Consider the following 13,158-nt stretch of genomic DNA (forward strand, 5'->3'; position numbering starts at 1 on the left):
CATGTTTCATAGGTTTTTTTGTGTTCATATTTTATGAGTCTCTATAAGAAAACGTTTAGATCCACTGTACTGAATTTTTTGTCGATCTTGTCCTGATATTGAGCCACAGAGCAGGGGCGTACATTGCGAAACGATATTGGGAGAAACCAAGCATTATTATATTACAATAGAGTCACTGATCATCTCCATATTTTGCCTTTGGTGAATAATAAGCCTATTATTAGAATGTTTGAATCTCGCGCGATTGTGTATTATATAGTAGGAAATGAGAAAAAGTGGAAATTTAACAAAACAAATGTTCTTCTGTGGATCGGTGTTTTAATAATAGAGCATGCAAAGGTTATTATTCAAAAACGTTAAAAATCAAAAAAATTACAGAAAAGTGATTATTACTGAAAATAAAGTACTCTTTAATTTCATTTTCGATATTGTGAAAACTGTTCAAAGTTTTTTTGAAAATATTTTTGATAGTAGGCCTAATTATGTTCCAACTTACACCCCCCCCCCCCCGCTTTAAAGTAAAATAATGGGCGTTTAATTGCAAATACAAATTTCAAGCCGCTCATCCTCGGCAGACACTGTCTGGCGCGCGATTTCTTGTCTGAGCACCCAACATACTGAAAGATAACCTTACAATGGCATGTCGTGCAATGCGCTGTAGTTCCATATAAAACTTAAAATTTAGGCAAATTGTGTACGAATTGGATAACAAATCCCGGGAGCAAATCAGAATAACGTTTGAAACTTGAATTTTGCGCTTTAAAAACTCTAATTAGGAATGACTGACAGCATATAGGCCTAACAAAATATCTTTCCAAAATAATTGCATAATCTGCCCCCCCCCCATATCCTCCAATCAAATCACACAAAAAATGAAATACGTGTTTTTGACCAGTTTAATTTGATTCAAAAACACAAGCTGGGAAAACGTAGAAAAGAAAAGAAAAGAAAAACGTGAGAAAAAGGCTTGGACGGGGTTCGAACCAGGGATACCCGTGACTTAAAAAAACAACGTTACGGCGCGCTAACTGATTGCGCCATGAGTTCAAATATATATATATGAGGTAAAAAGACAAACTTAATGAAAAAGAAGTCGAAATCGTTTATAAAACTAATTGATATATCTCATCTGTATTTTATTTGCATGATTAAAAACAGAAATCAAACTTTATCCATATTTAAGCAAACAAAATACAAAACAATAAAAAATAAAAAAAAGAAACAAAAAGGGGGGGCGTTGAAGCCGCCGCCGCGAGTCATTCACAGTAACATTTGTTATTGAAACAATGCGCCAAGTTTATGCACGATATATCATGGCCGACTGCCTTAGGATATTTCAACTTTTATATACTATCCTAAATTGATGTAATACAAATATTTGAAAATGCACGCATATTATGCTCAAATTTTAGGTTTTTAAAGAGCTACAGTGGCATTACACTTCCGGCCATTTGCCTCCCTGTGAGTAGAAACGAGATCAGACGGTGTCTGACACGATTTCAATTTTGATTTTCCATTTTTTAAAGCAAATTTCTTTTGAAAGTATCTTTTCTTTGCTTCTATGGGGGGATACTTTAATATCTCTCTTCTGTCAATACTTCAAGTTTTAATAATCATCAAAACAACAACTTGCGCGAGGGAGTTCGATATAGGCCTAGCTACATCAACAAAATGCACGACATGGTCATAATATTTTGTACCAGGTGTTGTCCAAGTTTCATCTAGTAATGTATCTTTCTCTAGGGAGGCTTGGCCTATGCTGAATACTTTATGCCAAATTTGCCTGACAATGTCTCCTATTGAATATCTTTATCATGCGGACCACTATCCACCATTGTGTCCACATAAGAGATAAATAATGCGAGGTATTCTCCAATATTATTTCCTAACGTACACGTCTCGAAAGATGATTATAGTCTCAAATTTCGAAGAAAAATATGATTTTGATTTTCCCCCATTTTCCCCTATTGTCATTTCATTGAACAGGCTGTCAAACTACTGTCACACCGGATGCATATAGATACCAATACGTGTGGCCTGCTATACCAGTAGGAGCGACGAGCTTTACATTTAGTGTTCGTGGAACCAACGATGTACATATCGCCTTATCACCGATCAATGGAGATGCACAGACTATGTATGAAATCGGTACGTTAAAAATCATTGGACTGTTTCTGCTACTTCGGTACAAAGATTGTAAAAATAAAGTTCAACTGCTATAAAGGACTGTAAATAGAATTAGACCGACACATTGTTATGTAAAATTCACATATGTGACCATCCATCTCAAACCGCTCGTAAAGTCGGCAAATTGTATTTCGAGTTATAGTGCAAAATAAACATTTATAAAGGTTGTATTCATATTAACCTAATGTTCGTCCGACATGTTTCTTATTTTAGTGTGAGTCAAACGCCAATCTTTAATCCTATTGTTGAAGAGGATAATAAGCTTATACTTATGTATAGAGTTAGCAAATAGCTCTAGTCTTTGTTTGCTTTGGCCTAATCCTGTTCAAGTGGTGGATTAACTAACAATCAACAATGAGAGGACATTCCTGAACCTCGTTGACTTGGAGATGATTTGAAGTGACCGCCAATTATGACAATTTGATATGTAATACCAGCGATGTGGAAAAGGAGAAATAATATAGCACCAAAATAATGTACCCTTTTACTGAAGGAGCAAAGTTTAACAAGCAATAACTCCGCTTCTGGATATTGTTTGAAGTTAAATGATATATCATTGTAAAGCTTATGATATATATTTTCTAAACACGGAAGAAAACAAAATTGACCAGGGGCCGACTTTACGAGCGTTTCGACCTGGACGGTCACATATTTGACAGAGATTATTCCTTTATCATCTTATTGTTTACCGCTATTATCGTTTTTCTTTACGACTTAAACAGCTGAATACAATAATATGTCCTTATTTGTGTCTGCAGTTATTGGAGGTTGGGCAAATCAGAATTCAGCTATTCGTCTTTGCAAACAATGCACAGCACAAACATATATCTCTACTCCAGGATTTTTGACGGCCACAGAATACCGTGAGTTTCGTGTTTCGTTTGAAAACGACTTGGTGGAAGTCAGCCGAATTGGTGACGCACCTTTTATGAGCTTCCAAAACACCGACAGCATTGACGTCAAGTATGTTGGAATATCAACCGGCTGGGGAAGCGAAGGTAGCTGGAAGTTTTGTGGGGACTGGAGCTTTGAACAAGGTAAGTCGTGATAATACTTTGACTATGCATGTAGCTGGGATGGTCATATGAAAAGTGATTCATTTGTGGCCAGGATGTGTATGCATTTTCTCAGCACATACTAAATTTGCACGGAAAATGTATTCAGCAGTCATGATGTTCGTAAAACCAAATAATAATGATAAACAATCGCATGAGTTAGGGAGCAAACCCAAAAAACAGGCAAAAAAGAAGACACACAAGGCAATTCTGGTGAAATGCTTCCAAAATATGGAACGGGCTACCCCTGTAAACCCGTCTGGGGCCATTCTGGCCCCACATCGGTTACGTAATTGCACAACCCGAGCCCGGGGTCCCAAGGTTTTTCCCCACGACTGACCAAAATTGGGGAGAATGGGAGCATCCGTTGGCTTAGCCAAAAACAATTAACTATGCCAGAGGCGTTGCAAGAAAAAAATTGTTTGAATTTTCTAGCAAAATTAATGTTTGACTGATTACCACAAAGTAACTTTTTTACATAGAATTTTGCGACTCGATCAGACTTACCTTATGGAGGCACCTTATGGAGGCATGTCCTGGTCATTTGTCGGGCTAAAACGAATAACATGGACAATCTTAAAAGCACGGATGTTAAATTCTCACGGCACGGATTTTTAGTCTCACTGCACAAACGTGCCAGGAGGCTCGTTAAAATAGCCCTGATATAAACTCGATTTTAACAAAACAAACGTGCGCTGGTTTTTAGAACTTGCCAACAAGATGCAAACTTCACACATTTTGAAGAGCAAAACTGCTTGATAACGTATTACTAAAAGCCTTCTTAAATTTGTCAAAATCAGAATCATCAACGTTCTGACTTATTGTAGGAAGCAGTTAAAGTAATAAAGTTTCAAAGTACTTTGTGTGTAGATACGAATCGCCTAGGCATCTGACCTTATTATGGCTAATTGGCTATGGGTAGGGGGCATGTCCTATGAACACAGTCGGTTTTCTACACAACCGTAACAATATTATCACGACTGTGTATCGTTTTCTACAAAGTTCCTCCTTCTTTCACTCACTAGAATTATTACATAATTATTTTGACAGATCTAGACATAACGAGACCACAACCATGACCGACCGTGACCAGTTTGTCAATTTCTTCACTTGCACATATGCATTGACATTAGCCAATGCCTATGGGATTAGTACATATTTGAGGTCAAAGGTCATTAACTGGTGACTTCCTGTCTAAGACTGAATATCTTCAAAATGCCTCTTTTGCAACAAAAACATAGCACAGTAACGCCACTTGCATATTATAGGTTTTAATTAGCAATTGTTTACGGCTGCTGATAGAGTTTGGGTCAAAAGTCATGAAGGGATGATTGAATATCTTCAAAAGACATATATACAAATAACATAGCTTTTACATAATCCATTCAAAATTGCCTGTGAACGGGGTGTTCACATATTTGGGTCATCGAAAGGTGTTTTCTGGTCTTAAACTAAATATATTTTGGTGAAATGTCTCTTCTGCCTTAAATAACAGCATAGTGGCGACAATTATACATTTCAATTGACATTACCCAGTGTCTACATTTATGAGACAATAATTATGGAGTTAAACTAAAAAACAAAAAACTAAAAAAACAACAAATATGATAATAAAGCAACCTTTGGAGTTTTTGGCACAAAAAGTTTTTATTTTTTTATTTCAGTACATAATCGCTGTCCAGATGGCTGGCCCACGTATGATGGACATTGCTACTACGTATCAACGGCAATTAAATCATTTTCTCAGGCAACAAGATTATGTAAATCTATGGGCGCCGAATTGACAAGTATCCGTGGTGCTGACGAAAATAACTTCGTTTTACGTAAGTATATCTTCTAGTCAAACTTTGGGTTAACAACAAACAAACAACCAAAATTCCACTACAGTATCTCGTCTTTATTTGTTGATTTGTACATTATAGCTATAAATAACTGAGAAAATACATGGTGTCCCAGAAAAAATTACCGGGCGAATAAATTTTGTCGTAAGTCGAGAAATAGACATCAGAAACCAAACATCTAAACATCAGCGTGTAGCCCATCTTATTCTGCATCTGATACGTCAATTTTACTGGAATCAGTTGACTGATTACGAAGAAATGAGCGAATACATAACGCATGGGTCAATTCACTTCATTCCAAGTTTGAAAAAAGATCATTCAACAAAATGCGCACTAGTGGTTAACTGTCAATGGGCTTCATATTGTGAAATCGCTTTCATTCTTTTTAAACAATCGGTTTCTTGTAAAACATTTGATTAGGTTTTGTTCAAATTTGAAAACCTGCACGATATTGAAAATGAAAACTTGGTAAGATGGTGCTCGGTACTTAATTTGTAAATATATTTTTTCGTTATATTTAAATCTTTTAAAACTTCAACATAAATGTTGCATGGTATCAATAATCACACGTTTAAGCTGTAAGCACTTGATCATAATGTCATTCTTGGCTCAAATGTTCTTTGGAAAGTTAAAATATAACATATTTGCACAGCATAAAGAATTAAAGTTGGAAAGCTTCCAATTGCAGAAGCCAAAGTTTTCTCGGACTAACTGTTGTTCATCTTCAATGAAAGCATGGATGACATAACCCCGTCGGATTATAAAATAGATAATGTGGACTAAAGTTTGATGAGACATACAAACTTTAGGAACCGGTGAGCGAGTATGAAAAAAGCGCCTGTTGATCAAACTTGGAATGAACTGCATTGATGCACGCATTATGTAATCGTTCGTTTCTTCGCAACCAGTCAACCGAATCAAATAAAATGTTCGTATGTGATGCACAACAGAATAGGCTATGCGCTACATTTTAAATATTTTGATTCTGATGTCTATTTCTCGACTTACGTTCAATTTGATTCGCTCGGTAATTTTTTCTGGGACACCCTGTACGTTTTACTACTAAGTTAGGTAACAATCGATACGTCGAGGCAGTAGCGTCCCCATGTGACACGCGCGATCAAAGGCGGTGCATCTGTATATAGCGCGCGATGCGGCGCGAAGTGATTGCTTCCAACAGACACACCGCCTTGATTGCCCGTGCATCACACGCGTACGGAACTATCTCGAGGAGGCCAAATGGACTGTGGAGGGATGAGTGTCTGTCTCTATATCCCATCGTTTTTCTTCCAAAGGAAATGGCCGAGTCCCGAATGTAACTCATGGGTTTTGGGTATGAAATTTGTTCATCTAAATTTTAATATAATTCAATGCACAAATGTTTGTTTTTTTATGTAGATTTTAATTTATGGGTGCCCTTTATGAATGTAAAGTTAAACGCTAAGATTCTCGGCCAATTTCATGCACGGCTTCCGGTAGATACAGCTTCCAAGAGAAGCCGGCTGAAAAACTGCATAGAGAGTTTTTTTGTTTTTAATTCATACCCGTCTAACAAGGAGACAACTCCGGCGGTTTTTTTTTGGACGCATACCTCGACAGATTATTAAATTTCTTCGGTGCCAAGATATTGCTGATTTACATAGTTATATTACCTGGACCGTACTTTATAACATATAAATATTCATTCTGTTATCTTAGTGACATGCCCTTTATGACATGACACATCTCGTTTTCGTAATGATTCACTGAAGAAAAATTAAGGCAGTTAACTTTTGTTTATCTGTCTTATTTACAGAACAAATGCCTGCAAATGGGATCACAACGATGTGGATCGGACTTCATGATATTACTTCTGAAGGCAACTTTGAATGGATCGATGGGACCCCTGTAAGTGGCAACAAAACCATAGCATTAGCTCAATTAAGCTCGTAGAGCGACTCCAAAGGAATAACGAGCAAGAAGAGTGAGCGATCAAAGAGTACCTTCGATCCAGCTACTATACAAGCTGTATCAAAATATAGTAATATGCACTTGGCAGTTTTCTTAGACTTCTGGTGCTGATTGAATGTCTTTTTCATGTTTTCATGTTTTTATTATAGAAATTTAAGATTGGAACCACATTGGACCCTCTTTAAATGATCAAAACTTATAGTTTTATGATCCATTCTAAATTTAATCTAAAAACATTTATCTACAAAATCTAACAATCCATAACAATAATCGATAATAACTATCATTATTTTCTTCTCTTGAAAGTACAACTTTACTGATTGGATACACCAATCGACCGGTACTTCTGAGCCAAACAGCTGGAGAGGAGTCGAGGAAGATTGCGTTGACATGAAGAGAGGAGGCTCGCACGATATTGCCAGTGGGTCATGGAACGACGAAGACTGCTCTGGTCGCTTCCGGTACATGTGTAAAACAGGTACACCACGGATACTAAAATGTTCCTCTCTGTCATAACGCTGTTCTTTGATATGATACTAAAATCATGAATGGAATTTGAAGGCTTTAAAAGGTCAATTTTCAGCTAACACTGCTTAATGTATGGAACTGCAAGCTGTATCAAAATGATTGTTCTCCGACTGTTTTTAATTATATTTTCGTGAGATCATTTTAGCTGATAGTGGTACATGACGTAATAATTTAGAAGCTATTTCAAATCTGTGATCAAATCATTCTCAGGATCATTCTACAAAAAGTGAAAGATCTTTCTGTTGTTTAATTTGTTTACCACGGTGAAATCTGTACAGATTAAATTTATTATCATTAACGGAATTGCTACTTAACTAATAGTTAACCCTAATACTGCCAAGTCTAACAACATCTAACAAAGAAAACCACTGCGCATGCATCCCACGTGATCATGGTGATGCCATGACGCAATCACTCTAAGGTTGTGTTTACATTACACAATCACCCTAAGGCTGTGTTCACATTCCTTTTTCATTTCTTCTTAACCTTCCGATAGCAAAAAACCATTGGGTTAAGGTAGCCCTGTCTGGTGCTAGACCTTTGATATGATGACACGAGTTCGGGCATTGGTGCTTATAGTTTGCTCTCGTTGAAATTCTCTTGAGCGGAGAACTTACTGCTAATTGCCCCGGTCCAACCCGATAATGGTTTTGTGGGTTTGCATAATGCACTGTAAATCTATCATTGATTTTTTTATGCAGACTTGACATTTAGTATCGAATATTTATTCTATGAAGAACCAAGACTAATCTGAATAGTCTGCATATATAATACCGCACGGGTTAAATATTTAACTGGAGTAGGGGGTGATCTCGAACCAAAGTTTTAAATACTTGTGAAAATCATTGTAGTGATTTGGTGTGAGTGGGAAAATGACCTTTATTTCGTTCAATTCGGGCATTTTACCCCCTGGACATGGCTTCTGAAGTTTTCCCGTTTTTGCCCATTTTAGTGCATTAATGTACAGTATTGTTAGGCTTATATATGTTTAATAGCTAATTAAAGTTTATGGGTGGCTTCAAAACTCAACCGCTTGTTGACCGGCAGTTAGCATGGTTAGTGGCAATTGAACCACTTTCCATATTGTTTAGAACAATACAAACCGGATCTAACCGGGTAGAACCGGGCGGAACTGGCGAGCAACCGGCAGATGTGTTTTGAAGCTCCTCCTATAAAGTATGTGATTTAACTTATGATAATTGTTTTCAGTGCTCTCAGACTAATGAATAACAAGAATCACTGATGTTACTGATGGAATATTCAGAAATATTTTCATGGTAGGGGTTGGTTGGATTCTGAATTTTAATCTCTTAATTGTAAAGTTTAGCTGAAATGCGGCGGGAAACATTTTGACTCCCTAATCCAACCCCTTCCACAAGAGTATTATTAAACATTTCCTAATTGGAGAACATCAGTGTAGGTAATCATTGGTAGTGGGGAAATATGTCATGATTTTGCACAAAAAAATGTTAACAAAAATGTCCAGCCGGGGTGGATGCAACTTGTACATCAGCCTGGGTAACCACCCACTCTACTCCGGTCGCGAAGGTGGCCCCCCTATAAGGTCGGAAACGAATGATATATTCCTGACAAGAGGCCATGAAAATATGTAAAATTGTTGATCAGTGACCTGGGATGGTCAATTGTAGGCCTACCTTGAAGATTTACATGAAAATTGTTCAGTTATTTTCAGCCATTTTTTTAAATTTTATCTTTGACTTTCCCCATGTTCCATATGAAGGTTATACCGTCGCAACCAATTATCAACCAATGTTGTGCCACTCTTCAGCACCGGTATTCTCCACCTGTAGGCCTAGGTACATCTTTTGCTTTTGAACACCTGGTAAAGTAGATGGATGTATACTACTGACTACTAAAATCAATGGAACTTTGACATCTTGGGGTCATTTCATTTCTTTTTTGTTGATTGGAAGAAATTTTTGCCACATTATATGAAGTCAAATTTTTTCATATTTTCATCAAAATGTAGTCAATTTGATTTTGCCAGGTGTCAATCTAGACTGGAATGGAGTTATTAATTTGCATGATTTCCTTGATTACCATGATTACAGCAAATGTCATCCATAAACAAATCATCCCGCAAATCATACATCCGCCACTTATTCATATTTGCCTAAATTCTTCAAGCATAATAAACAACCCCATCTCTTTTTCTGAAAATAGCCACATCTCTTGTAGGCCATCACAAGAAAGTCGTGAATGCAATTAAAGCCGATCTTTTATATTTGTAGCCCAATGTTGTCACAATATAGCACCCAGTTTTGGTTCTTGGGCTCAAAATATTGCAATATTAAGATTGTTTGTTTCAAATATGGAACATAAACTACCCAATTCTAATCTATACATTTTACACCTACACAAATTCGGGCACATTATTTATGGTAGAGACTTGATCCAAGACACCAAAATTAAGAGTATATTCCTTATAAGGGGTGGTGTACCCCGGGGTGGTCAATTCCCAAAATGGTCTGCCAAAAATCGCTTGCCCACCCCACCCCCTTTGGCTGTGCCCAAAAAACTTTTCCCACCTTTTGACGTGCCAAAAAACCTTTGCCCCCCCTTTAACATGCCCAAAACAAAAGATTCTTTGCCCCCCCCCCCCTTACACATACATGATTTTGGGGAACCCTAAGTTTAAAAGCTTAGATTGTCTTATCATATAATGCGAGCACAGTGAGCAGGAAATGTTGCATATTTGAACATTTTTCCTACACCTTTTAGAACAAAATATAGCAACGGTGCCCAATAGGTCTTTGCCAAAATCGCTTGCCCCTCCCCTTCTTTCTTCGACCGGCCAAAAATCGCTTGTCCCGGGTACCCCCATTCAACCTGCCAAAAATGCTCCCATTTTTTTGTCCTGCCAAAAAATAATTGCCACCCCCCACGCACACACCCCCACACAATTGACCCTGGGGTACACATACATATTGCACCACCCTTTATTCTGTGTGGTGGAAAAAAAGCATTGCCTACCACCTTCCATGCGTATATTGGTGCAACCCACAAATATGACATCTACGTTGTGATGTCAAGTGGGGTGTTGGATATTTCCGATCTTGATATCAAAAGAATGAAAATACTTTCCGATATACATTGATACCATTTTGTAAAAGATTCAATGACAAGTGATGTTACAAAAATAAAATGGAAATAATATGCTTAACCTTATTGTAATTGGTCTTATATGGCCTATGCTGAAACATGCAAAAAAAGCTCGATATCTTCAGATCCCATGTCCAGGGGGTAAAATAACCGAATCGGATGAAACAAAAGGCATTTTCCCACTAACACAATGCCACTACAACTATTTCCACAAGTTTTGAAAAAATACCTCACAAAGTGGTTCAGAGATCACCCCCCAATTTGGAGTGTCAGGAGATGGTTTTAAATAATTATTAACATGCGTTTTCATGCTTTCCATGAGTTTACATTATGGCACTTCGAGTTATTCCATACTTAATGTCAAGCCTGTAATATGAAGAAAGGTGGTCTATATAATGCTTTGCCCTATCTAGGACATCGTACGCGAGGATCATAAATTATGAAAAAAATTAGGTAAATGGTGCCTCTGTACGCCGATCTTATTTATATGCAATTCTAGTTTCCTTGTTTTATTTCCAATGTAGAAATTCCAACGTGCCTTGAAGGATGGAAAGAGTTCAACAATACATGTTATTTGTTTGAGCACAATATCGACTACGTTTCGTACGTGAACGCTAAGAGAAAATGCGATCATCTAGACGCGCAGCTAGCTGTTATACACAGCCAAGAAGAACAGGACTTTTTAGCAGGTATGTTTGCATCACGCTGCAAAGCACCATTCAACAATACTCGGCCCACATAAGGCGAAACGGCGTAGAGGGAAGACATTTTTTTTTTGCTTGGGTTATACTTTGGCCATTAATGTACAGTGTGTGTTGTTTAGCCCTGTGGTTTAGCACGCAATGATTGCAATCGCTGAATTTGATAATTGGTTACTGGAACTTTTCTGATATCTATTAGTAACCGCGCAATGAAGTGCGTTGCGTCATCACGGTGTGACCTTTTTTACGGACGCCAGCGATCAATCGATAATTGGTTCAGCATTCGACTTCCAAACGCAAAATGCCGCACCGGCAGGAGCGATCAAATTTTAAACTTTCAAATAGCATAACCTTTTCTTCAGGGAAAAAGATCTGTACGTCAGTAGGCTTAATATGGCACGATGTAAGCGTCTCGGTAATTCGTATACTTGCGCGCAGGACACGCAAATTCATAAAAAAAGTTCATGAGATCTTCATTAATTTGAGACTACGGGGCAGTTCTCTTAACGATAGCTTTTAATTTTGTCATGAAAATAGTGTTTATGGATTTCAAAAAGTAGCGAATGAGAATAAAATATAGGAGTTGCAGTTTTTAGTATCTCTATTGTGAGAAAATAGGCATGTCCAATATTTTATCACAGTGTTAAATATTACTTGCCTATTTTCTATGGCACTCTAGAGGATATTAAAAGCAAATGTAGGGCTTGTTGGTTCTACAGGTCTCTTAATTTGCATTGCCTAAGACGAAATTTGAGTGCCTGAGACGAAAAGGCCAATTAAGAGAGGACATAGTTTATATGGGCATTGGGCTTAGAATTAGCTGGATGTTAGCATTTTCTTAGATTCTCAAATGAGCCACCGTGCTTTCTCATCTTTAATTCAAGGGACTCAATCTTTGAAGTGAAAAAGTAATTTTTGTCGAGGCCGGGGTAACGTAATAATATTCGTCTGTTCTACCACCATAATGCAGGTAACATACACGTAGACCCAAATGACAACTGGCATTACTACTATATTGGCCTGCATGACACAGAAATTGAAGGACAGTTTGAATGGGTAGATGGCACCCCGGTATGTTGTATTTTAATTCGTCGTAGAAGTAGTAATGTAAGCTGGAGAAGTAATCATGTAACAGGATTAATTACCATAGCAATGGGTTTACACCATATTTGAATGTATTGCCCTACACTAAGCAGGATGTATTTCTATGGCGCTCCATAAAACATGACAACATATTATATACAAAAGCAAATCAAGCAAATATACAAAGGAACAATTAAAGCAAAAATACAAAAAAATACAGCAATACTAAGCTGGATAACGATGAGATTTGAACATGCGCTGGAACCCAGACACCGACTCCAGCTCCACCTTTCTGACCTCGGTAGGGACCTTATTCCATAGTTTTGGAGCACATATGGCAAATAAAGTTTCCCCAGCTTTTCTAAAAGATAAAAAAAACCCAAAGGCGGGTGAGATCAGACAATGTCAGACGAGGAGCGGAGCCAAGATCTCAGACAAAGCGCAGCATCACTATTCAAGAGATGAATTAAATCAAATGCATTTTAATGCAAATAATTTGACACGAACCCTTTGTTTAACTGGAAGCCAGTGAAGCTTATCAAGCAAGCTGGCAGAGGGCTAGTCCCGTCCACAGCAAAATACAAGCCGCGCAGCTTTGTTTTGGAGGCGCTGCAAGAGCGTTACGGTAATGTTTAATTATGTTATATCACTACTACTACGGTCAATTTGCAGGATCAGGCCGAAATGAAA

At 37.6% G+C, this 13,158-nt stretch overlaps 1 protein-coding gene across 1 annotated transcript in view; it reads left to right on the top strand.

Annotated features, from left to right (window-relative positions):
• The window catches only part of LOC140163107 (C-type mannose receptor 2-like), a 59,595-nt gene that overhangs the window by 17,444 nt on the left and 28,993 nt on the right, over positions 1-13,158 (top strand). Inside the window, exons 9-15 of the mRNA XM_072186483.1 lie at positions 1,987-2,148; positions 2,946-3,224; positions 4,907-5,065; positions 6,879-6,970; positions 7,340-7,511; positions 11,209-11,373; positions 12,356-12,456. Coding sequence (XP_072042584.1) covers positions 1,987-2,148; positions 2,946-3,224; positions 4,907-5,065; positions 6,879-6,970; positions 7,340-7,511; positions 11,209-11,373; positions 12,356-12,456 — 1,130 coding nt within the window. The remainder of the gene's footprint in view (positions 1-1,986; positions 2,149-2,945; positions 3,225-4,906; positions 5,066-6,878; positions 6,971-7,339; positions 7,512-11,208; positions 11,374-12,355; positions 12,457-13,158) is intronic.

Source organism: Amphiura filiformis, chromosome 10 (assembly GCF_039555335.1).
Source record: "Amphiura filiformis chromosome 10, Afil_fr2py, whole genome shotgun sequence".
Taxonomy (NCBI): domain Eukaryota; kingdom Metazoa; phylum Echinodermata; class Ophiuroidea; order Amphilepidida; family Amphiuridae; genus Amphiura; species Amphiura filiformis.